At 45.8% G+C, this 27,440-nt stretch overlaps 1 protein-coding gene across 1 annotated transcript in view; it reads right to left on the reverse strand.

The window, feature by feature from the left end:
* The window catches only part of FBLN5 (fibulin 5), a 90,258-nt gene that overhangs the window by 58,747 nt on the left and 4,071 nt on the right, over positions 1–27,440 (reverse strand). Inside the window, exons 2-4 of the mRNA XM_068991014.1 lie at positions 27,113–27,167; positions 24,712–24,763; positions 20,601–20,855 (exon numbers count right to left, since the gene is read on the reverse strand). Of these exons, the coding sequence (XP_068847115.1) occupies positions 20,601–20,855; positions 24,712–24,763; positions 27,113–27,167 (362 nt within the window). The remainder of the gene's footprint in view (positions 1–20,600; positions 20,856–24,711; positions 24,764–27,112; positions 27,168–27,440) is intronic.

Genomic DNA, 27,440 nt, shown 5'->3' on the forward strand with positions numbered 1-27,440 from the left:
GATCATGCTAACAGTCAAATTTATTCCATTTACAGCACTCTTTTCCAAATTGGATTTTTTTTAACTGCTTATTTGGCTTTTGTTGTTGCTGTTGTTCTTCAAGCTCTTCTGCTTGTGGGACGTTAGTTCCCCAGCCAGGGATTGAACCCACACCCCCTGCATCGGCAGTGCAGAGCCTTGACTACTGGACGTTCAGGGAAGTCCCCCCTTTATAACTCTTTATGGAGCTTGAACATGGAAAGAACAGAGCTGTATGACTCACAAAGAAGATTCAGCTCAGCCTGTCCACGCAGCTGGGTTGGGGCAGAATTCCCGTGAAACCAGACTCTAGTGAAAGCAACTGTGGCCAACGCAATGAGTCTGCTTTAGAAAGACAGTTGTGTTTATGCCCTGACTCACCTTATCCTGACAAACACTAGCTTGCCCAAACCGCTTAGAATATAAAAGTTAACACGGGCGCCAGAACCAGAGCTCCCTGGTCTGTCCATCTGAGATCGTATGATGTTCATCTCTTATCCCCACAGGGAGTGAGGGCCTAAACTAACCCTACAGATCACTGTCCTCTGTGAGGCCCACAGACAAGAAGGGACTTGTTCAAGGTCACTCAGCTTCAAATCCAGTCTCTTTCCACAGTACCACATGGTTTTCTGGAATCAGGAATCCAGTGAGTTTAGGCTCTCTCGCTCCTCTGCAAATGACAGGTAAGGTGACTTTGGGAAAATTATGTCTCACCCCTGGTCTCCACGTTCCCATCTAAACTATGCCTGTCCCTTCTCTGGGTAGACTTCTTGACTCTCTTGGGCAGAGGTAGTTGCCCCTGTAATGTGTATTCCAGAGCAGCCATGTGGTTTGCAAACCCATCCCTTTTTGTGCAGGCACATGTGTGTGCACACGTACACACACCCACTCTCTCTCTCTATTTCCCAGGGGTCCTTGAAGGAGTCCTGCCCACAACTGGAAGATGAAGTGTGGGCCATCTTGGCCCCAACCTCCGCTCAGCACTCCATAAACATCTCAGACCTCATCTTCCACTCCACTTTGACCAGGAAAATCAAATTTTACCTTTAAAACCCAATTCCAGTCTGGCAAAATCTCAACTTTTTTCTCTTGAAACCACAGGGTAGGAGAGGCTTCAGACACTTGAGGTTCTGAAAGTACCACTCTGGGAATTAGAAGTGTCCCATGCAAGCCAGTCCTAAAATTTGAATTCACTCGCCCAGAAAGTTCCCAAGAGGTTTAGAGCTGTGATATCTGGGCTGGGTCCTAGTTTGTTTGAACAAAATGCTAACAAGCCCAAGGTGAAGGTTTCTTCCTGTAATTTCAATCTGCTCATCACAGAGGAAAACCCTGAGCCATGACCACAGCCTGCACGCCCCCAATCCATCACAACCACAGCTGGCTTGCCAGTCATTTGTCCCAAGTGGGAAGAGTGAGGATGTGTGCACTCTTCCCTGTGGACAGTGAGGTGAGGTGAGTATCAAAGTATAAGTACAGCACAGAGACGTGGCAGACTCAGGGAGCCACACTTGGCTGGATATCCTGGTTGGACTTTGGACAGCCCTCCTTCAACCCAGATAGCCTCATTCATTCATCTGGAATTTCATTAAAATTGTCCATGAAAACTATATACCAATTTAATAATAATCCTTAGAACAACAAACTAGTGAATTCAACAAAAAAAGAAGCAGACTCACAGATATAGAGAATGAAATAGCAGCTACCAGTGGGGAGAGGAAGTGGGGAGGGGCAAGATAGAGATAGGGGACCAAGAGGTACAAACTATTGTGCATAAAATAAGCTATAAGGATATAATGCACAGCACAGGGAATATAGCCAATATTTTATAATAGCTATAAATGGAATATAACCTTTCAAATGGTGAATCACTATGTGGTACACGTAAAAACATATATTTTTGTATATCATCTATAATTCAATTACAGTAATAATAACCCTCAGAAAAAGCTTAAGAGTGAAAAAGTGAAAGAAAATGGTAACAGAGAGAAGAGATCAGACCAAATAACTCCATGTTTCTGTTAATGTTCCACCTTCCTTCTTAGGTGTGGGATGACAACAAAATAATGGAGTTCATCTGAGTCTCCAGTCAACACTCATTTGACAAATACTTATCAGGCACCAATGATGGACCAGGCATAAACAAGGATACAGTAAAAACAAGACAAGAGATTGAACAGACAATAAACAAACAAGCACTGCCAAGATATGGAAACAACTCACATGTCCATCAGTGGATGAATGGATAAGGAAATCCTCCATAAAAAGGGAAATCTTGCTGCTTGCTACAACATGGAAGGGCCACGAAGGCATTATGCTAAATGAAATAAGTCAGAGAAAGACAAATTCCTTAGATCTCACTTACACATGGAATCAAGGGAGAAAAGCTCCCATATACAAGAATAGACTGGTGGTTGCCAGAGTCAGCACTGGGAGGGCGGACAAAATTGTTGAAGGGAGTCAAAGGGTACAAATACCCAGTTCTAAAACAAATAAGTCATAGGGATGTAATATAACTCATGGTGACTAGAGTTAATAATACTGTGTTGCATGTTTGAAAGTTGTTGAGTGTATATCTTAAAAGTCCTCATCATAAGAAAAAACATTTTTTTAAATTGTGTGTGGTGATGGATGGTAACTAAACTCACTGTGGGGATGCAATAGATTTTGATACTGTGCTTGAAGTCCTCCAGGTGATTTTAAACCTGCTCCATTTCAAGACAAACAGCATGGACCTAACAGAAGCAGAAGAGATTAAGAAGAGGTGGCAAGAATATACAAAAGAACTATACAAAAAAGATCTTAATGACCCAGATAACCACAGTGCTATGATCACTCACCTAGAACCAGACATCCTGGAGTGTGAAGTCAAGTGGGCCTTAGGAAGCGTCACTACAAACAAAGTTAGCGGAGGTGATGGAATTCCAGCTGAGCTATTTCAAATCCTAAAAGACGATGTTGTTAAAGTGTTCCACTTAATATGTCAGCAAATGTGGAAAATTCATCAGTGGCCACAGGACTGGAAAAGGTCAGTTTTCATTCCAGTCACAAAGAAGGCCAATGCCAAAGAATATTCAAACTACTGCACAATTGCACTCATTTCACATGCTAGCAAAATAATGCTCAAAATTCTCCAAGCCAGGCTTAAACAGTGTGTGAACCAAGAACTTCCAGATGTACAAGCTGCATTTAGAAAGTGTAGAGAAACCAGAGGTCAAATTGCCAACATCCACTGGATCAAGGAAAAAGCAAGAGAATTCCAGAAAAACATCTACTTCTGCTTCATTGACTATGCTAAAGTCTTTGATTGTGTGGATCACAACAAAGTGTGGAAAACTCTTAAAAAGATGGGAATACCAGACTACCTTACCTGCCTTCTTAGTAATCTGTATGCAGTTCAAGAAGCAACAGTTAGAACTGGACACAGAACAACTGGTTTCTAAGGAAAGGAGGATGATAAGGCTGCATGTTGTCACCCTGCTTATTTAACTGTTATGCAGAGCACATCATGCAAAATGCCAGGATGGATGAACCACAAGCTGGAATCAAGATTGCCAAGAGAAATATCAATAACCTCAGATATGCAGAAGACACCACCCTTATGGCAGAAAGTGAAGAATAATTAAAGAGCCTCTGAAAGAGGAGAGTGAAAAAGCTGGCTTAAAACTCAAAAAATGAAGATCATGGCATCCAGTCTTATCACTTCATGGCAAGCAGATGGAAAAACAGTGGAAACAGTGAGAAACTTGTTTTCTTGGGCTCAAAAATCATGAGGACAGTGACTGCAGTCATGAAATTAAAAGACGCTTGCTCCTTGGAAGAAAAGCTATGACAAACCTAGACAGCGTATTAAAAAAGCAGAGATATTACTTTGCCTACAAAGGTCTGTATAATCAAAGCTCTGGTTTTTCCAGCAGTCATGTATGGATGTGAGAGCTGGACAATAAAAAAGGCTGAACACTGAAGAATTGATGCTTTTGAACGGCAGTGCTGGAAAAGACTCTTGAGAGTCCCTTGGTCTGCAAGGAGATCCTAAAGGAATAAAGGAAATCAACCCTGAATATTCATAGGAAGGACTGATGCTGAAGCTGAAGCTCCAATACTTTGGCTACCTGATGTGAAGAGCTGACTCACTGGAAAAGACCCTGATGCTGGGAAAGATTGAAGGCAGGAGGAGAACAGGAAGACAGAGGATGAGATGGTTGGATGGCATCACCAACTCAGTGGACATGAATTTGAGCAAAATCCAGGAAATGGTGAAGGAGAGGGAAGCCTGGCATGCTGCAGTCCACGGGGTCACAAAGAGTTGGACACGACTGAGCGACTGAACAGCAACACAATGGCAAGTTCAGAGCAAATAATGATAAGAATTGTTTCAGAGAATGACAGCAGGGTGACTTTGGAAAGGGTAGAGAGGAACGGGCTTGTTAAGAAGACATCTACTGAGCTGAAGCCTGGAAAGGGGGAATGAGCCAGGGAGCGTTCCAAACAGAAGGATTTGCAAATGTAAAGGCTCTGAGGTAGGAAAGAGCCTGCTCTGTTTGAGAAGACAAAGGAGGCCAATGTAGTGAGCATATGTCTCATGTAGTGAGCATATATCTTATGGGAGGAGCTGGGTCTGAAGATCAGCAAGCCTACACTCTGGTTGGCCTCTCCCATGGACAAACTGTGAGATGTTGCAACAGTCATGCAGCCCTTCAAAGTCATCCTTCTGAAATGGGGACATGATTCTGAGGCTGCCTACTGGTCTGTTTGAAAATTCAGTGAGTTATTGGATGTGAAAGCACTTAGAAAATGGAGAGGCAGTGTTCAAGTGGGAATTATTACAATGAAGGGAGTCACTTAAGGATGTAACCACAGGATTGAGCTTCCCACAGTGAGTGGCCATCAGACCACAGGCCAGCACCACCTGGTCCTTGGCCAACTCCTGCTCTCTGCAGCTGAATGAGATTGAGATGATCCTTTAAAAGGGTCTGTTTAGAAGAACTGAGTGGGGGTGGGGATTTCCCTGAAAGACGGGCTTGTAGAACTCTTACATTCTTAGCCCGTTGGTCAATCTCAGAAGAGTCTTGGCTCTGTAAGGAATCTGTGTTTTGCTCCAGCTGCTTGTAGACTCTCCCCAGGTGTTATAAAGGCAATGCCAGATTTATTACAGAACTAGGCCATGTGCTATCATCACAGTCAAAGCCAATTTCATCACCATCCACTGATGGCCTTTTCCTGGAGGTACTCAAAAAGGACTCATCTCTGCCTCAAGCTTAAAAGAAGGCTCCACAATATCACTGATGAACATAGATGCAAAAATCCTCAACAAAATTCTAGCATACAGAATGCAACAACATATTAAAAAGATCATACATCATGACCAAGTGAAATATAGTGAAAGTGAGTATACTACCCAAAGCAATCTATAGATTCAATGCAATCCCTATCAAGCTACCAACGGTATTTTTCACAGAGCTAGAACAAATAATTTCACAATTTGTATGAAAATACAAAAAACCTCAAATAGCCAAAGCAATCTTGAGAAAGAAGAATGGAACTGGAGGAATCAACCTGCCTGACTTCAGACTATATTACAAAGCTACAGTCATCAAGACACAAAGACAGAAATATAGCTCAATGGAACAAAATAGAAAGCCCAAAGATAAATCCACACACCTATGGACACCTTATCTTTGGCAAAGGAGGCAAGAATATACAATGGAGAAAAGATAATCTCTTTAACAAGTGGTGCTAGGAAAACTGGTCAACCACCTGTAAAAGAATGAGACTAGAACACTTTCTAACACCATACACAAAAATAAACTCAAAATGGATTAAAGATCTAAACATAAGACCAGAAACTATAAAACTCCTAGAGGAAAACATATGCAAAACACACTCCGACATACATCACAGCAGGATCCTTTATAACTCACCTCCCAGAGGAATGGAAATAAAAGCAAAAATAAACAAATGGGACCTAATTAAACTTAAAAGCTTTTGCAGAACAAAGGACAAGGTGAAAAGACAGCCTTCAGAATGGGAGAAAATAATAGCAAACAAAGCAACTGACAAAGAATTAGTCTCAAAAATATACCAGCAGCTCATGCAGCTCAATACCAGAAAAATAAATGACCCAATCAAAAAAATGGGCCAAAGAACTAAACAGACATTTCTCCAAAGAAGACATACAGATGGCTAATAACACATGAAAAGATGCTCAACATCACTCATTATCAGGGAAATGCAAATCAAAACCACAATGAAGTACAATCTCATGCTGGTCAGAATGGCTGCTATCGAAAAGTCTACAAGCAATAAATGCTGGAGAGGGTGTGGAGAAAAGGGAACCCTCTTACACTGTCAATGGGAATGCAAACTAGTACAGCCACTATGAAGAACAGTGTGAAGAGTCCTTAAAAAACTGGAAATAGAACTGCCATATGACCCAGCAATCCCACTGCTGGGCATACACACCGAGGAAACCAGAACTGAAATTGTACTCCAGTTGAAGGGTACTCCAATGTTCATCGCAGCACTGTAACAGCTAGGACATGGAAGCAACCTAGAGGTCCGTTGGTAGACAAATGGATAAGAAAGCTGTGGTACATATACACAGTGGATTATTACTCAGCTAGTAAAAAGAAGGCATTTGTATCAGTTCTAATGCACCTCTAATGAGGTGGATGAAACTGGAGCCTATTATACAGAGTGAACTAAGTCAGAAAGAAAAATATCAATACAGTATATTAACGCATGCATATGGAATTTAGAAAGATGGTAACGATGACCCTATATGTGAGACAGCAAAAGAGACACAGATATAAAGAACAGACTTTTGGACTCTGTGGGAGAAGGTGAGGGTGGGATGATTTGAAAGAATAGCATTGAAACATGTATATTGCCATATGTGAAAAAGATCACCAGCCCAGGTTCAATGCATGAAACAGCACACTCAAAGCCGGTGCACTGGGACAACCCTGAGGGATGGGATGGGGAGGGAGGTGGGAGGGGGGTTCAGGATGGCGTACACATGTACACCCATGGCTGATTCATGTCAATGTATGGCAAAACCACTACAATACTGTAAAGTAATTAGCCTCCCATTAAAATAAATTAATTAATTTTAATAAAAGAAGGCTCCAACCAGGACTCTGTGGAGCATGGAGGTGATATCATTGGAGGTGGTCCAATAATTAACCCCCAGAGTTTAGAGTCACTGCAAAATCACTGCCTCCAATAAAAAGATACCACCTCTAAGTCTACCTCCCCCCAGAAGCTAGTTTCCACTTAGTTGTCACAATCATGTCCACATCCCGAGCAGTCAGGGCTGGAGGGAGCCTTGGAGACGGTGGTCCAGCCCCATTGTATAGACAGGGAAATGGAGCCTAGAAAGAGAAGGTTTAGGAGCCACCACACCTTCTACCCCAAGCTTGTGCAGTAATGGGATTAAAACAAGACTCCAGTCCACTGGGTTCCTAAGCCAGGAATCTTCAAATGGATATCAAGACATTACTCCTCCACTTAAAAACCAGTGTTCATAGAACAAAGCCCAAGAGATTATCATGGCATACATGATAGTTCCTGCCAAATTGCTTAGCCTCGTCTGTCACTCTGTGCCTGTTCCCCTGCCCCAGCTCATTTCCACACAGCAGCCATACACTGGGTATCACAAATGGGCAAGTGACCAATGGGCTCATGACCACGGCTGGCCCTCACCAGTATTCTTCAACATGTCAAGAAGTTTCTTGCCTCCACATCTTTGTCCAGGCTGTTCCCTCAACTCAGAAAGCCCTTCCCCATCTCCACATGAAAATCCTACTCAAGCCTCCAAAGATGGACTCAAATGCCATTGTATTCATTGCCAGGGGCTTCCCAGGTGGCTCGGTAATGAAGAATCCACCTGCCAAGCAGAAGATATGGGTTCACTTCCTTGGTCCAGGAAGATATCCTGGAAAAGGAAATGGCACTCACTCCAGCATTCTTGCCTGGAAACTCCCATGGACAGAGGAGCCTGGCGGGATACACTCCATGGGATCACAGAAGAGTTGGACACGACTACACAACAACAATCCATTGCCAGAGCAGAATCCCTATTCCTTGTGGGCACTCCTACAGCACTTGGTCATACTGCGCTCACCACCTCCCACACTCAAGCTCACGGAAAGACTCTGATGGGTTATATGCATCCACCCCTCCCCAGCTCCCACTCACATCTGCTCAGCTGTGAGATCCTGAGGGCAGGGATGAGTCTTATTCATCTTTAGATTCCCTCTTAGATCCCCTCTCAGAACTTGGCAATATCTAACACAGAGACATACTCAGTGAATATCTGTTTAATCCAATGAACGTGCAGATGTGTAACACCTGTCCTTGTGGAAGGATGCTGCAACCACTCCAGCCAGGACCAACAGAGAATCTCATACCTGCTTTGACTGCTGTCCCATTTCCTTGAGCTGTAATTGTGTATGTGTTGGGTTCCCTACCTCCTACCAACCTACCCCAACTCCTGGCAAGAGAACAGACCTCTCCAGAGCAGCGATGATGCCTGATTCACCTTTCTGTGCACAGCACAGCTCCCAGCACGAAAATGATACATAAATAAAGTCCATTAATGATAATAAGTTAACCCATGTGGTTAATTTTTTATTGAGAAGTAATCAATTTCTCTGGCTCATTTGACTCTATAAATACAATTCACCTCTATACCTATTAGTAAATACAATTCACCTCTATACATAATTCTGCTTATTAAGCAAATATTTTGTTGCTGTTGTTTAGTCACTAAGTTGTGTCTGACTCTTTGAGACCCCATGGACTGCAGCATGCCAGGTTCTTCTGTCCTTCACTATCTCCTGGAATTTGCTCAAATTTATGTTCATTGAGCTGTGATGCTATCTAACCCTCTCATCCTCTGGTGCCCTCTTCTCCTTCTGCCTTCAATCTTTCCCAGCATCAGGGTCTTTTCCAATGAGTTGGCTCTTTGCATCAGGTGCCCAAGTATTGCAGCTTCAGCTTCAACATCAGTCCTCCCAATGAATATTCAGGGTTGATCTCCCTTAGGGATGACTGGTTTGATCTCCTTGCAGTCCAAGAAACTCTCAAGAGTCTTCTCCAGTACCACAATTCAAAAGCACCAGTTCTTCATTGCTCAGCCTTCCTTATGGTCCAACTCTCACATCTATACATGATTACCAGAAAAACCATAGTTTTGACTACAAGGACCTTTGTAAGTAATGTGATGCTTTTACTTTTTAATATGTTATCTAGGTTTGTCACAGCTTTCCTTCCAAGGAGCAGGCGTCATTTAATTTCATGACTGCAGTCACCATTCCGCAGTGATTTTGGAGCCTAAGAAAATAAAATCAGTCACTGCTTCTACTTTTTCCCCTTCTATTTGCCGTGAAGTGATGGGACCAGACACCACAGTCTTAGTTTTTTGAATGTTGAGTTTTAAGCAAATATTTATCAAGCAATAAAAATACAAGGTGAACAGGACAGAAAGTTCCTGCTGGACATAGAGATGTTAAATACATAATCACAAATATCTATTTATCACAGTTATGGAGCATGCACCAGACACAGTGCGGGAGGCTGTGGTCACTGCGGTTGGCACTGAGTTCATCGTCTGCCATGGCGCCGGCATCCCATCATGCTTCACTTTGCTCACAGTGGCCCCGGCAGAGGTGGCCACCCCTCACCCAGCTCAGATGCAGAAAACAGATGATTGTCTTTCTCCCCAGTGGGAATGAAGCTGAGTCTGGGATTTTTGTGCCTTTGCATTATTAATATAATCTCCCTTAAATTATTATCCCCTGCTTCCCACGGGAACTGTTGAAGATGCCAATTTCATACTGATTCCGGATGCAAAGTCTGTTCTGTCTGACCTCATTGATTCCTGGGGGATGTGTTAAGATCTGTGAAATATGTGGGGCTCATAAATCAACTCTGGCTGGGTTTCTGCAAACGTTTTAGTTTGAAGGAAAGTCAGTTCACACTGACAAGTCCCCCACGCCTCACCGCCTCCCAGCCTCGACCCACCCGCCGTCCCCTGGAGCCTGTCGATGCTGGCTGCCTGGGGCAGGGCCCAGCACTGGCTGTCCCCATCTCCCCTCTGGCCCAGCTCCGACAAGCCGAGGGGAATGGGAGGTCAGTCCTTAACATCCAGTCTGATGTCTGAGGCCCTCTGGAGGGAAGGAATCCTGTGAATGTCCTTTCCCTGCCAGCCCCCAAGGAGATGGCCCGGGGACCCTTCCCCAAGCATGCACCTCTGTTTCCAAGACAAATAGGAGCCTCCCGCTGCTTGTTGGGCTCCAGAGGATGCCAATGGCAGGGCCGCACAATTGAATGGCGCCCCTTGGAGTTGTGCGAGGAGCTGATCCTGGCTGGAAGTGGATCCCTGAAAGCCAGTCCCTCCCAGGGCAGAGAAACAAAGCCCTGGCTCCAAGGAGAGCACAGCTTATCACAGATTTTTCCTAGCATAGCCCAGGGCAGAAAGGATGGTAGAGGTAAGCTCTCTTGGTAAGTCAATCTGAGCAGATGATTCTTCACAAGCATCTTTTCCCATCAGCCCCTCAGCTACAGTGTAAATTCAATTCAGTTCAATGCTTGCCAAGTGCCAGTGGTCCAGTGAAGCATGCTGGGTGGGGGCACACACCGTGAACACGGTGCTGGCACTCAAGGGACAGAGACGCTTGGTCATCCTGGTTCCCCTTTGGCATCCAGCACAGTGGGAGCCATTCAAGGGGCGTGCTTTGAGGGGGTGATGAGAGACCAAATGTGGAAGCGAGTGAAGGTTCCCCCAGTCACCTGGGTTGAACGGTGCCCACACTTTCCTTCTATTCATCCCGTCACTCATCCATTCACTAGTTGCCAATAGCTTGTTGAGAGAGGAGGGCATAGCAACCCACTCCAGTGCTCTTGCCTGGAGAATCCCCATGGACAGAAGAGCCTGGCGGGCTACAGTCCATGAGGTCGCAAAGGGTCAGACATGACTGAGTGACTAAGCACAGCACAGCTTGTTGAGAATTCACACTGCCAGATGCTGAGGGTAAACAGTGGATGCTGGTGCAGTGGTTGTATCCAAGGAAGCCCCGACACTGTCTCAACTTCCAACACCCATGTCCTGGTGAGAGCACGTGGACTCCTGCCTGCCCTCTGTCGCATATCTGGAGGCTGCCAGGAAGCCTAGCCTTTCTGGCCTTAAGCAGGAGACCACCCAGCCTGCTCGAAGATCATCTGACTCAGGGGTCTCTAGGTGATGGGTCAGCCCAGCCCACCAGCACTGCCTAGTCACCGCCTCCCGGGGCAGTGTGGTCTGGAGTCTGTCTTTCTGTCAGCGTGTCCACGTGTCCAGAGAGGCTGGCAGCCGAAGAAAGAGAACGAGTATACCCATCTGGCCCCTCGGCACCCCCAGAGGTAAGAGAGCCCCAGAGAATGACTCAAGGGCAGCCTCTTTGGCTGAGCAGGGATCAGAGTGGAGCTGGGAAGAAGCATCAGCACATGGTTACAAATGCAAAGGCGGTTTCCCTCCCTTTCCCTCCTGACAGCTGCCCACTTGGGATAAGCCGCCAGCGAGCAGGGGCCACTTGCCTGTCCGTGTGCTGGGCAGGGATTGGCTAGAGGTGATGTGACAGATGGGCTGCTCCTCTGTGGAGAGGGTGGTGGGAGTGACAGACAGCAGCAATTGTTTGGGGGGGCGTAGACAGCACATCCTTTGCTAAAACCAACTCCACAGGGTAACCACTCCCGTCCCATCTGGAGGAGAGGTCTCTCAAAGGGTTTATAGCCAGGCACCTGCGCTGGGGGTGGCATTTGAACTCCAGCATCTCTGAATCGAAAGCCCACACTTTCCCCACACATCACACTGCCCTCCATCACCCCCCAGCCTGTCACCCAGTCCCTCCAGGCCTCTGAGAACACAAAGATCCCCTTTCTTGGCATAACAGCAGATGTAACTCGGGCCTATCAGACGGTATTTACATGAGGATGCTGCTGTCGGCAGCATTAAACGTTATTCCTCCCTTATGGCTTGAATCAGTTTCCTTGTACACATGCATACACTCTCCGCAACACGAATTCTTTGCTTTCATATGGCATTTTCCCTTCTTTATTTCATCTGATCCATCCCTAACAGCACAAAGAGTTCCCAGCTCGCTGTTTGTTGCATCACACTGGGTGTCGGAGCCGCACACATGCCCTGTGGACCCCGCCCACACACACAGATCAGAGCCACACAGAGCTCCGGCAGAAGCTGCGAGGCGAGCAGAGAACCTCTGCGAGCAGCTCTGCTCCCGGGTGTCCAGCGGTGTGCTCACCCCACTTCATCAGAGGCATCTTTGCAAAGAAATCTACAACCTGCCTCGACGACGAAAGAGGAGGTACAATCATCTTTCTACATATCGGGAACCGCTGAACTTCTTTGAGAACCACAGTACCAGGCACCTCCTACTAATTTCAAACACATGTGGCTAAACAGGCTGCAATGGTCCACTCGGCCCTGGCCCCAGAAGGTGACTGCAACCTCGTGCCCTCCTGCCCTGCAGCAGGGCTCGCTGGAGACCTGGCCTTACACTCGCTTTCGCCAGAAACAGCCACAGCGGGGCTGGAGCTGCTGCGGCTCAGAGTTTCTCCATCCTCCTGCAACACCGCCTGCTCTTCACACACAACTGGCTAATCCCAGAATGGAACATGATGAAAAGGAACAGGACCAGACCAAGGAACATAAGGTGAGAGCCAAGAAAAAGTTGTGGTTCATTGAGAAAATGGCCATGCTAGGCAGCAGGGAAGTGCCTACCACACACACAAAGGCCCGGAGAGTTCCCGTCCAGCCCCAAGGCTAGCCACTGCCCTGACCTCACTGCAGTCAGGGTGAGGTCCCATAGGCCTCACCTAGGCCAGTCCCTGCAGCCAGCTCCAGCTGTGGGTAGGTCGGGCTTCCTCACAAATGGAGGACTGGGATGGTCCCAGCAGAAGATGTCACTGAGTATGTGGGCTGGTTGAAACATACAAGTAGAGAAGGACCGCGTTACAAGCAATCCAGGTGGGAACGAGTTAACAGAAAACCCAGGCTGTCTGGACATAACCATCATCTTCCCTAAGGACCAGGGATTGGAGAAATCATCTGGCCTAGGACATGTGTTTTGCAGACCAGTGAAGCCGTGGACCCGTTTCTCAGAGTAATGCTTTTAATTGTATAAATTATATTCATAGGATTATGAAAGAAACCAATAATACTGAAAGTTATCAAAATATTTTTTAAACAAATGTATAATATATCTTAGAAATGACAAGGTTGGGCAGTAGGTCTAGTATCTCCCACAATTTTGCAGTGATGGCAAGTGGGACTATTTCAAAATACATCAAGATCTTCAAAGTGTGTCAGAATAACTGGTACTGCTCTAATGTGATGTATAAATATCTCTGTTTCTCTTGTCAGTACTGCCACAGGTATTGTTAAGTGTTCTGTGGTTTATTGCCTATATAAAGGCAGAAAATGTTAAATTTCACAGATCCCATAGTAAGACCCCTAATCCCTGCTTTTTACAGATAATAAACCTTAGGTCAGAGAAGCCAAGTGACTTTCTTAATATCACACAGCTAATACATAGCTGATCTGGGATCAGAGAACATTTCTTACCGATGTCCTAACTTTACCGCTACAACATGATGCTTCAATTCAAGCTTTAAAAACATTTCTTTGGGGCTTTTTGTTTTTGTTTTTCAACAAAAATAAAACATTCTTCTAACAAATTTGAACAATATGGGAATTACATTAAAAATAAAGTTTCTACCTTTCTTTCAATGCAGGCCTATCTAAGGGTAGACAGATGGATGGTAGCTTCCCTGGACCAGCAGCATCTCATCATCCAGGAGCTTCTGCAAAATGCGGGGCCTCAGGCCCCAGAGTAGACCTGCCAAGTCAGATTTTCCCCATAGGTGACTCTGGGGCACATTTGTATGCGAGAAGAGCTGTCCTGGACATCCTCCTGGAGTCTCTTCTCTGCTGAATTCCCCTTGGAAGCACAAGTAATGCCAATTCCTGCCACCGAAAGTGGCAAGAATTCAACCCTCCATGCTCTAAAAGGCCTGTACTCTTTTCTTGCTGTCGCTGTTTCTGCTGCATAACGGAGTGAACCCGCTCTGCATATACACATGTCCCTTCCCTCTTGAGCCTCCCTTCCACCACCACTCTCCCCATCTCACCCCTCTAGGTCATCACAGAGCACCAAGCTGACCTCTCTGTGCTATACAACAGCTCCCCACTAGCTATATATTTTCTGCATGGTAGGGTATAAATGTCAACACTACTCTCCCAGTTCATCCCACCCTTTCCTTCCCCTACTGTTTACATGCCCATTTCTCTACACCGGCATCTCTATTCCTGCTTGTAAGTCTAACTCCCAGAGGAAAGAATAAACAATAGCAGAATAACAAGACTAGGAATATGGAGTAGCAGAATTCATCACAGAATGATAAGATCTGACGCACCCAAAACAGTATAACAACTGTTATTAACCTTTACAGAAAGCCAGCCTCCATGCTAAACAAGTTATGTGAACTATCTCAGTGAAATCTCACAAATATCCTATACTAATAGTTGATACTGTCATCCCAGTTTACAGATGGAAAAACAGGTTCAGAGAGGTGACAATGCTTGCTCACTATCCCAGCCAGTGACTAGGAAAGATTTGAAGCAAGATGGGACAACCTGAGTGCAGGGGCTGCACATAAACAGGCTTCCTAAGGCCCAGTTCACAGGGACATCTGAACAAATCTGTGTCCTGCTTCCATCTGGGTCCCCTCCTCCCTGGGCCTGCCTGGTCTGGTCTCAATTCAGCAGCTAAAAAGCCCAGTGGTCTCAGCTTCCTGTGCTTCCCTCCTGGTCTCATCCTGAGGACTTGGTTTCAAACCTGTATTTTTGAAAATATGAAGAAAAGCCTGCAGGAGCTGCCCCATCCAAGCTCTCCTGCCCTTGTCTTATCAGCTGGGTAGTTTGTTTTGTTTCACAATTCAATAAATTCAGGGTTCACCAGCATCTCAAAGCACAATCTGACTGAAGTCTCATAAAGTGCTAAACTGGGCAAAGCCCAATAAGGTCTGCAAGGTGAGTGAGTACCAAGCTCAGTTTTAGGTCATTTTAAAGGTTTTCAAGAATTAGGACCTTGGGTCTTCCCTGGTGGTCCAGTGGTTAAGACTTCTCCTTTAACCACTGAGTACAGATTCAATCCCTGATCGGGGAACTAAGATCCTGCATGCCACACACAGCCTGGCCTAAGACATTAAATAAATTAAGTTATAAAGATTAAAGCTTCCTTGGAAAAGAAAAAAGAAGACCAGATATCAATTAAAAAAAAAAAAAAGGCACTTAATACATTTTCAGACTTGATGACTCTCTATAAGTTATCATCTCAAGACCTGAGAATCTTTCTTTTCTCAATTAACATTTACCGAGTGATACTCTATGCAGACACTGGGTGAGATATTTTCACATGTTATCTGTGAAATAGGCATTGTTGTACCCATTTTACAGATGAAGAAACTGAGGCCCCAGTCTCATAGCTAGGAAGTAGCCAAACCAAGGTGAGTATCAAGGCCTGACTGGCTTCCAAGTCCCAGCCCTCTCCACTCCAGGAAACAGAGCCTTTTCCTGTCTCTGCCTTCTCTTCGAAAAATCTCAGGAACCTATCAGAGGCCGCCAAGTATTTCAGCTGCTTGTTCCGTGACTAATCTCCCTTCCTTGACGCTAAGCTCTGAAGACAGTCCCATGGCTGTGCCCAGACTCCCTGCCCCCCTCAGCGCCTAAGCCAGAGCCTGGCACCGAAGAGGTGTTCTATAAACAGGGATTGACTACATGTTGGCTGACTTTCAGGAAAAATAACTCAAGAGAACGCTTCAGGCCAATGCCATTCATCTTCCCAAAGGATCCATATGTGTTCCTCTCTGCCTGCTCAGGCGCTTTGATCAATGAGAAAACCCTGGGCCAGAAGGAAGAATAAAGATATTGCTTGTAACTCCACAAATGACCAGAGGAATTCCTGTAGTCCCTGGGGCAGTGTGGTTCTAGTAAAAGGCTGCTTTCTCAATTGCGAAACGTCTCATGAGCATTAGTTATTGGTGGAGTCCCTAGTTTGGCCACAGAGCCAAGTTGATTAGCAAAGCCAGAATGAAGAATGTCCACCCAGAGAGGTGACAAGTTAAGCCTCAAAGGAAACAGATACGCCTAAAAGAGCGGCATCAACATGAGGGACCTTAGCCAAAAGTCCTATTCTCAGAGGCAGCGTGATGGTAGAAAGGTTCCTGAGTGGGGGTTCATATTCTGGGTGCCCCAACCACTCAGCTTAGCTCACCCCTCCCTGAGCCCTCAGCATCAACCCTGTTAGCCCCACAGCATCCTGCCTTTCATGCACCAGTTCCATCCTCCTTGCCGATTAACCAAGTCCATCTGGTTCTCCAATATCTGAGATGCTGACCATCAGCTCCCCCAAGGGGCCAGGATCCAAGAGACACACTTAACCAGCCACAGGTCCCACTACCCTCATAGAGGCTGCCCTGGTGCTGAGCATCTCCAAGCCAAGATATCGGTTTTCTGGATGACACAACACTTTCTTGGTTCATGTAATTCTTGTGTCACTGTTCACTCAGCCTACAAAAGTCCTGAGTGATCCAGGTTTACATCTAGGGGCCTGTGGACTCAAACCTGAGGCCAAACTTTGTTCCAGAAGGAGCAGGGTCTAGGGATCTCCCAAGTAGAACCGAAAACAGAGGGGTCAAGAAGGCAGCTCAGAGACTTAGGGGACCTGGGCTCCGGATCTGGCCCTGCCCAGCCTGCAGAGACAGAGGACCAGGAGGGAAATCACTGTCTTGGAAGTGGGTCCAAAACCCAGAAGGAGCAAACCTCAGTGAAAGTGTCCACTTGCTTCTTTAAGCCGGACTTACTTACAGTTTATGTGCAGAAACCTGGACATGGAAAGAAGAGCAAGGACAGTACCTAGAAAACAACTGGCCCAAAATTTAAACTTAAATTGGATCAAACCTCTAGGTCTAACTATTACCAGTTTACAGAAAAATAGACAGGATGAAGAAATATGCTAAATACCACTCCAAGAACACAACAAGCAAAATCTCAAATGCAGGAAATTCTACAGGACAGACGACTCAGCCTCTTCAACAAATAAGTGCGAAAGAGACAAAAAAGATTAAGAAGCCATTAAGAGACTTGTTAATCAAATGTAATTTGTAGACCTTACTTGGATCTGATTCTAAAAAAAAAAGAAAAAAAGGACATTTATGAAAGAATCACAAAAATATGAACTCTATCTGGATATTAAATGATAAAAAGGAATTCTTGTTAATTTTTGTAGGTTTACAATGGTATTGTGGCTATTATTTTTTAAAGAAGCTTTATCTCTTAGAGATAGATACATTCTAAAGTATTTAAGGATAGAACGATTTGATACCTGATATTTGCTTTAAATTGATCCACTTGGTCAGGGTAAAGAAGAAACAAGAGTGGGTCTATACTGACAATTCCCAAACTGAGTGACAAGTAGGTAAGTGTTCACTATGTTTTCTCTGCTTTTGTCTAGGTTCAAAGTTTTACAGAACAAAAATTTATTTACCAAAAAAAAAAAAAAGGCAAGAGAAAGTCCTAGTTTTTCATCAGGGCTCCAGGACTGACTCCTGTGAGGCTTGAACCTTGACCTTGTTCAGCCTCAGTTTCCTCATCCAGAGCCTGAATGGATTCAAACCCTGGGTCAGCCCCCACCTGCTGTATGACCTTAGACAGGTTCTTAACCTCTCTGAGCCTCAGGGCCACGAGAATAACAACAGTCCTGCTGTACAGGGTTGTGGTGAGGATTCAACATGTTCATTCCGGTAAGAATCCTAGCACACAGCATCATGTGCTTGCTATTATTACTACTGCTGCTGCTGTTACTGTTGTTGAGCATTTTCTGTGTTGAGGAGGAGAGGCCCCTTGGAGATGTGGTCCTCCTCTCCCACAACATCCAAGTTTGAAAAACAATAGATACCTGCACACCTGAAACTATCACAACATGGTTAATCAACTACAATCCAATATAAAAGCTAAAAAAAAAAAGAGGGATTCCTTGGTGGTCCAGTGGCTAAGACTCTGCTCCCAATGTTCCATTCCTGGTCAAGGAACTAGATGCCACACGTCGCAACTAAGAGTTTGCATGCCGCAGCTTAACGTCCATGCTTGCTGCAGTTAAGACCCTGCTAAGCCAAAGAAATAAAAACATTAAAAAAAAAAAAAATACCCAAGTTTCAGAAACACTTTCCAATTCTCCACATCACACGCCACTCACTCTAGCTTCCTCCACAGGATCAGACCTACATTCACCCCCTCACCTCCTCTTTTCCCAGCAATATCCCCCTCTGGGTTCCTTCGGTTCCTTCCCACCTACCCCCACCCCCACCCACACCCCCACCCACACCCCCGCCCCCGCCCCCATCCCCGCCCCCGCCCCAGCCAAGCTGCTTCCCTGTGCCTGTTCCCAGGCCCCGCCTCTCTCATCCCTCCTGGGGCCTCCTCCCTCTGACGTCCCCTCTCACAATGCCCAGAAGAACCAGTGTAAACCAGGAAAGGCGGGGTGGGGTGAAGGGAGGCGGGGAGGAACCCGGGACTTATGAATACATAAGGCTGAACTTTTGGACGTGGACGGCCCGGTGCCAGTCCTCGCTAGGGTTCCTGGATTGTATTCTCCTTACAAAAGGGCCATTATGAGGCTCCGCATCTCCCGTGAGACAGGTTGGAGGCCGTAAAAGTGCCTGACGTCACAGGGACCGGGAGATGAATAGGGTTCCCAGCCGCGTGCTTACTCTCCAGTGCTGGGATCCTGGGAAGAGGGCTGTGAGGGGAGGGGTCGCATTGGAGTTCCCAGCTGTTCCCCAGAAGGGGTTTGCGGGACTGCCACTCGAGACCTGCCCCGCCCTGAAATCCTGGAGTGACTCACAGGGTCCTGACAACCCCTTCCTCACTTCAAGATGTGCACGTGGTCTCGCCGCTTCTCCAGCCCCACAGGACATCCTGAAGAGCAGCTCCCCACCCCCCAACTCTCTTTCTCTGCCTTTTCTTCCAGATCATTCCTTTTCTACCAAATGAGAGCAGTCACGTAGGCGAGTGACGAAAATGTAGGCTGGCCGTCAGCAGAGCAGGACCTCCACGCTACCTTCGTAATTACCTCTCTTGGTGGAGTCCACATCCCCATTTTTATAGAATGAAGGGGCTGTGGGTAAGGATTGTTCAAGTCCCTTTCAGTTACAATCGTCTATTGTCCTAGTAGTCATAAGGAAGTACATTACTATCTTCCCCACCAGCACTTCAGTCTGTGACTTGATTGGGTCCTGTGTTCTTTTTCCTTGAACACTCATCTATATTCAACGTGACCATCAGTCAGCTCCTTGTCCCTCTCTCTCTCACACACACATACACATCTTGAGATCAGTAAGAATAGAGAAGTCTGGACAAGGCGTATCCAATTTTCCCTTTTGCTCTGAAAGACACTGTGTTTGCATATTATTTCCATGTAGTCAAATGAAAATGCACACTCATTTGCATGGTCATATAGAAGACACGACAAAATCACCAACACAACCTCCCCAGCAGTAGGTTACAACACCACCTTCAGAGCCCTGGAATGGGACCAACATCAATCTCATTAAGTATCCTGATGGTCTCGCAAACTTTCAGGGCACAGGAAGGAAATATTAGAATTTCAATTCATATTTTATTTTGATCACATTCTTTAAAATTTTCTACGTTTCACATATGCTTTACACTCCTCAAACCATATGACACTAACAGGATGTGTATGCAATTCTTAAACATGCATGTAATAAGGGTCCAGGTTCAAAAAGATTTTGCAGATGGAGCATATGATCAAAAAACTTTGGAGTGATCATCACTCTAGACCCACCTTCCAATGCTGGAAGCAGTTGCAAAGTTTTGGTCCAACCAAAGCTTAAGCGATGAGTGGGGATACTGGGTAACCCTCCACGAAAGCCACATTGGCCCACAGAGCTCCAGCACTCCCCCCAGGCACCATCACAACACTTACCAACAGCCTGGGGACCTCATGGCATATGGCATCTTCTTCCCCAGGATCCACTCACACTATCAGCTCCCATCTACAAGGTTCGGTTGGTCAAAAGACTGGTCCCCACCCAAGGAACCCACTTTCTTTCCAGAACAATTGGCCTTGTCCCTCAAGGCTTCTTTTCTTTCAGGAGCAAACATTCCACTCAAGGGTGTGTGATGCCGAAGGCTCTAGAAAGCTGGTCCTTTTTAGATCTTGAGATCCTCTCTCTGGGATTCACTTAGTATGTTTGACCGAATATATTTGTTATTGAACAGAGAAAAAACATGAGCTTGGTCTTCAAACAGATAGATGTTAGATACAATTGAAAGACAGATAGATAATAAATACGTAGATGATAGATAAGATAGATAGGTGAATACACAGATGAACATAAAGCAAAGACAAAGTGGCTTTCTGGAGACGACCTTGGGCTGGACTTGCTGGACAGGAACGTGGCTTTGCCAGCACAGAGGAAGCCTAGGACGCTGGGCTACTCACCCACACACTGGTTGCTTTCATCCATCTGATATCCAAAGCGGCATATAAGAGGCCTGGAGATGGTGGGGTAGTTTGGAGCTGACAGCGGGGGTGCAGCTGCTGGGTAAGAAGCTGAGTAGGGGTTGGAGTAGGGGTTGGAGTAGGGCCCTCGGTACACGGGGTTCGTTCTGGGGATGCACAAATACCCGCCGTTTTGGTTGACACACATCATGTCTCCTCGGCAGGCCTCAGGGATGGTCCGGCACTCGTCAACATCTGCAAGGCCACAGAAAGGACAGGTGTTAGCAGCCCCTCAGCCACATGGTGCAAACTGAAGCAGAGCTCTGTACTGACAGCACCAGGAAGGACCCCAACCATGATTTACCAGCATCTGCTCCCAAATACGTAGGGCAGTGCCTGGCTCATCACCATCAGGTACTACCCAAATATTAGCTGAATTGAATCAAATTGACAAGTCATCAAATACCCCCTTCACGATGTCTGGGCTGTAGCTACTACAGCCTGGACTGTCACATACTTGATCCAATTAACCAATCCATCCTGTGTTCGGTCCTGTCCAACTCTTTGCAACCCCATGGACTGTAAACCGCCAGGCTCCTCCGTCCGCGGGATGTCCCAGGCAAGAACACCAGAGTGGGTTACCATTTCCTCCTCCAGGGGATCTTCCTGACTCAGGGATCGAACCCACATCTCCTGCGTCTTCTGCACTGCAGGCAGATTCTTACTGACTCATCAGGGAAGCCCCACATGCTTTACACTTTTCTCTAAATGAATCCACATTGTAAACCCAAGGGAGCATATGTTTTTCATCTTTACATGATGACAGCAAATGGAAAAAAAACACTATCAATTATGAAAAGTAGAAGGTAAGAATAAAAATAAAATATAAAACTATTAAAATAAAGAGTGTTTTTCTGTGGATGTATCACCCAAAAGCATCTCAGGTACTCTGGTGTGTCCATACGACACTCAGGAAACACTAGGATGGCCCTCATCATTGTACTCAATTCTCCTCCAAATAACAGCTAGGCAGGGAGAATGAGGCCCTTGCGTCCAGAAAGACAAGGCTTGGCCAAGAGTGAGTTACTTGTTAGGAAAGTGGAGACTTACTTGAGAGTCAGCTCACGCAGTGCCAGCAAACAGGGCCCGTTTCCAGCCAGGCTGGTGCTGTGTTTGTTGTGTCTGGAGTTGGGGGTGGGGTTTGGGGCGGGGGTAGGTTCTCTAGAAAATCAGCCTTGCTGGGCCGGGGACAGAGGAGGCCTGGACTGGGTTCCCAGCAGGAGCAGCTGACCTGACCCCACACACTGGGGCTTCTCAACAACCTTGGGGAGTCTGTTCTCCGTGGGACCAGAGGCTGTGGGGGAGGGCCCTGAATCCTGACAGCTCACCCCTGCCACCTCCTCTGAGAGACTCATGCCAAGTACCCCCTCAGGAAAGGGAAACATGGAGCTCCATTTTCTAGCTGTAAGCCTGAAGTCACCATTAAAACTGGGGGGCCAGGGAAGACAGCTGTCGTCCTGCTCTGCATCCATTGGCGCATCCTCACGCCCCTTCACCTTAAGTCAAAGTGGGAGCCTGGAGCTTGCAAGTTATGGTTTTGTTCCTCACCACCCATCATTCTTTTCAACCCTGAGCTCAGAGATTACAAATGATTTGGCCTAAAGCAAATATAATTTAAAAGGTAAATATCCCCCAAGGTGGGAGCCGTGTTCTTTATACGCTATGCCTCGTCCACAGCATGCTGTCCTATGCTCTGACTGTCTCCCTGGTCTTTGCTGATGCTGTTCCTACCACTTGGGATGCTATTTCTCGGGATCTTGTTCATCCTTCAACACCCGACTCAAATGTGACCTCCATGAAGGCTTTCTTTATTGGCCGCAGACAGAAGGCATCACTCTCTCCCCTACTTCTGCAGAGATCACCTCATCTTGACAATGACTTTATTCCACTCTGGACAGTTCACTCTGCCTAGGTCGACCACCCCCACTAGATGGCGTGCAAGGAGAAGAGCCCTGAATTGTCCTCCTCCTTGGAACCCGTGTCCCTGCTGTTGGCTCAGCTGGTGAAGAATCTGCCCGTAATGCGGGAGACCTGGGTTTGATCCCTGGGTTGGGAAGATCCCCTGGAGAAGGGAAAGGCTACCCACTCCAGTATTCTGGTCTAGAGAATTCCATGGACTGTATAGTCCATGGGGTTGCAAAGAGTCAGACACAACTGAGCGACTTCCACTCACTCACTTGGAACCTGTGACTAAATTAGGTTACAGGACAAAGAGGAATTAGGCATGGATGGAGTGAATTTAAGGGTTTCCCAGGTGGCTCAATGGTAAAAGAATCTGCCTGTTAACGCAGGAGACTCAGAAGATGTGGGTTCAATCCCTGGGTCATAAGGATCCCCTGGAGGAGGAAATGGCAATCCACTCCAGTACTCTTGGCTGGAAAATTCCATGGATAGAGGAGCCTGGAGGGCTATAGTCCACAGAGCTGCAATTCCAAGGAGTCACACACAACTGAGTGACTGAGCGTGCATGTACTCACAGAATGGATTTAAAGCTAATCAGAAGACCTTGAGACGAGAGGATTATCTGGGATTATCTGGGTGGGCCCAGGGAAATCATACAAATCCTTAAAAGTGGAAGAAGAGGAAGAAGGATTGGTCAGTGAGATGAGGCAACAGAAAGAGATGTGATTAGAAACATGTGAGGGACTTAACTTGTTGGCGAAGAGGCCAAGGAAGAAGGTGGCCTCTAGAAACTGAGAGAGGCCTTCAGCTGACAGCCAGCAAGGAAACAGGACCATCAGTCCTACAGCCGCAAGAAATGGAATTCTGCGGAATGTAAATCAGTGCAGCCACTGTGGAATACAGTGTGGAGGTCCCTCCAAAAATTAGAACTAGAAATACCATACAATCCAGCAATTCCAACTTTGGGTATATATCCAAAGGAAATGAAAATAGAATCTTAAAGAGATATCTGTACTGCTATGTTGATTGAAGCATTTATTCAGGATAGCCAAATTATGGAAACACCCAAAACGCACATCAATGGATAAAGTTCATAACAGATAGATGTGTTATTATTATTATCAATTAATATTATCATCATATGAATAATATATTAATAATAATCATATGAAATATTATTCAGTCATGGGGAAGAAGGAAAAGCTGCCATTTGCCACAACATGGATGGACCTTGAGGGCATTATGCTACATGAATTTAGGCAAACAGAGAAAGACAAATGCTACAAGATATCACTTATATGTAGAATCCAGAAAAGCCAAACTTACAGAAACAGAGAGTAGGATGGGGCTACTCTCAGGGGCTTAGGGGTGGGAGAGATGAGATGTAAATGGTACAAACTTCCAGCTAGAAGATAAGTTCTAAGGAACTAATGCACAGTATTGTATTATGAACAATACCATATTGTATACTCGAAAAATGCTGAAAATAAATCCTGAATGTTCTCACCACACACACAAAAAAGGTAATTATGTGACAGAAGGGAGGTGTGAGCTCTAAGCTACGATGGTCATCACACTGGAATACATAAGTGGATCGAGTCAACACACCGTACACCTTAAACTTGGACGCTATCGTATGTCAATTATATCGCAATCAAAATAAAAGAAAAAAGAAACTGAATTCTGCCAGCACCGTGCATGGGCAGGAAAATGGATTCTTCGCTCAAGTCTCCAGAAAGGAACAAGGCCCTGCCAACACTTCAGTGTTAGCCTGGTAGAAGCCCCCATCAGGCTTTTGATCTTACATCTGTAAGATCATATAGTTGTACCGTGTAAGCCCCTAAGTTTGTGGCAATTTGTAAAGGCAGTCTGGGGAAACTGACGCAGATCGAGAGCTCCTTGAGGACAGCAGTAAAGTCTTCCTCATCTTTGCCCTGTCGCACAGGGCTTACCAGTGCTGGGCACAAAGAAGGTGACCAGCGGAAGACGGTCATTGATTTCAACCATCCTGTGGCACTGTTTCTGCCCATTTCTGTGGGCAAGGCTGATACAGACTTGCCAATACTGAACAACAGCTGAGAGAGAAACGGCCCTGCGCTGGAGCTGCGGCTGCACCCCCACCCAGCGAAGGACCTGCAGGGCCTCATACCTAAACACTGTCCTGACGAGCGGTCCAGGTCAAAGCCATTCGTGCATTGTTGCTGCGGGAAGGAAGAGAAAAAGGACAGGTCATTTCACTTACTTTTTTTTTTTTTAACTATAGAAGTATTCTAACTGTATCACAGAAAGTACAGGAAATGGGTAAAGAAACAAGGCATTTGTAATACCAACATCTGTGTTATAACCGCTTTTTGTCCCTTTTTAGGTATTCTTTTTTAATAATCATTTTACACCTAGCATCACTTTTTAAGCTCCTGCATCATTGTGTCAAAATGCCCATTTTTAGCAAACGGTTATTGGGGCTTTTTCCTGCTCTAGTTAATGAAGAGCAATACTAATCACATCTGATGTGCCCAGCGAGGCTTGCCCTGTACTCACCCCTTCCTGGGAGAGAATATTATTGCTTTAAGGGCAACTACTCTCTTTCTTCGGGGGCTATTTAACTCCTTTCCAGTGCCCAGCACGAGTTTTTTGGCCCCTCTGGAATCTTATACCTGATTACAGGGTCTGTGTATAAAATAAATCTATACAGTGATGTAGTCAGTTTTCTAAGAGAAACAAAATTGGGGAAATTCTTCCATTTTAACCTCAGGAAGACAATTACACAAAGATGCTTCCAGAGATAGCCAGGTCTCAACAGCCCCCGAGGGTTACAGGCTTCACATACAACTTGAGTTACAACTTCATCCATTTAGAAAAATCTCATGGGCTCAACAATCAGCCTCTAGAGCTGACATGTTACAGGAATAAGTCAAGGAGGTGTGGTTTTGCCTATGAGGGCTTCTTCCCTAGCCTTCCCTATGGTTTGGGGGGAGTTAAACTTCCCTGAGCTATGCGTTGATGTGTGAAGATGATAGATTCAGCTGCATTCCTGGGAGTGGGTTCAGGTGTTTTAGGGCCTTGGGGCAAAAGAAATGGAATGAATGACCCAGGAGGCTGTGCCATAAAGTTAAGTCTCAACCCTCGTTTGCTAAGTGCAGGTATGGGTTTGAGTCTACTGACTGGCTTCCAAGTTTCACTCCAGCCCCTACTCACTGCATAACTTTTCTATGCCTCAGTTTTCTCATCTGTAAAATGGGGATGATAGTACTTACATCTGAGTGGTTGTAAAGACTAAATTATTAATGTGCCTAACGTGCCTATAATTCAACAAACACTATATTATAAACACGGCCCTCTCTGGATCTAGATGTCAACTGTCACTACAGAGCTATACTGGAGATTGCCAAGGCCTTTCCAAGGCCTGAAAGTCTTTGGTGGGACTTCCCTGGTGGTCCAGTGGTTGGGGCCTTGCCTTCCAAGACAGGCCGTGTGGGTTTATTTCCTGGTCAGGGAGCCAAGTTCCCATATGCCTTGTGGCCGAAAAAAATGAAACATAAAACAGAAACAATACTATAACAAATCCAATAAAGACTTTTAAAAAATGGCCCACATAAAAAAATTAAATCTTTGCTACTTTTCTCAAGGTTCTTTCCACCACCAATGAAATCTATTTCAAAATTCTAAATTTTGAAAAAACATTTAAAGGATGTGATCAAAACAAATGTGAATTGAAATTCTAAGATCTCCTTTCTAGACCCTGAAAGTCTGGGAGAGCATCCGTCTGCTCAGTGAGAGTTTGGTTGGTCCCGTTTCAGGGCTCTGGTGTACACAGCTGTAACCAACAGTTAGAGGAGCTGTGTTGGTGATTTTGTCCCATCTTCTATATGTTTGTGCACATGTATGTGCATTTCCACTTGACTACGTGGCCCCTCAGCCCTGCTCAGAGGTGGGGCTTCTCTCATTTCTGAGCTGGAGATGCAGAAAGGCTGCCCCGAGCTCCTTAGGAGGGATCTGCCCACATTTTTCAAGGGGTGATACAAACATCACTTTGTAAAGTCAGGGATGGTGCAGGCTTCTCCACATAGCCCCCCACGAGCTTAAGATTCCCTTCACACTCTTCCCAGGGGTCTGGGCCAGAGCCGGGTCTTCACTGGCTGGGAGCTGAGTCACCCTTCCTCTGCCCACCTCCTCCAGGAAGGACACATACACACACACGGGCAACACGGGGAGAACAGAGAAGCACCACTGCCCAGAAACACTGGAACATGCTTGAGTTTTTAGCACTTGCAATAACTCAAGACCCCCCAGCGAACACAAATGAGGCAGCATGATCTGCTTATAAGAGTCTTGGATGGAAAATCAGGACACCAAGGTCCCAGCCCTGCCACTTATAAACTGCACCAGCTGGGGCAAGTCTCAGCTTCCCTGAGCCCCAGCCTTAACCTCTGTACAATGAAGAGCTTGGTTCAGGTAAACGACAAGATCCTAGGATTCTAAAATGCATGGCTGGACACCCTCAGCCTGCTTTTTAACATACTTCATGACAAGTAACGAAATAAAAATCTTACCTGTGCATTCCCAGGACTTGGAAGACAAAGAGCCAGAATGGTCACGGTGAGTATCCTGTGGGAAGTAAGAAGTTGATGTAAATGCCCGAGACACTTTCAGCATCCGGGTCTGGGGTTACATATGCATCTTGTGCTGCCTGTGTGTTTACAATGGTGACTTCACCTTGTGCTTGTATCTGGAGGGTGAGGGGCGTGCTTCAGAGTAGCCGGGGACATGCCAGAGGTCCCAACCATCCCGAAGAGAACTGCGCCCCTTCCACTGGTTTCATATCAACATATCAACACAATATAATGTGTTAGGTGGCATTTTCTAAACAATTGAAAACAA

Source organism: Capricornis sumatraensis, chromosome 19, assembly GCF_032405125.1.
Source record: "Capricornis sumatraensis isolate serow.1 chromosome 19, serow.2, whole genome shotgun sequence".
NCBI classification, from domain to species: domain Eukaryota; kingdom Metazoa; phylum Chordata; class Mammalia; order Artiodactyla; family Bovidae; genus Capricornis; species Capricornis sumatraensis.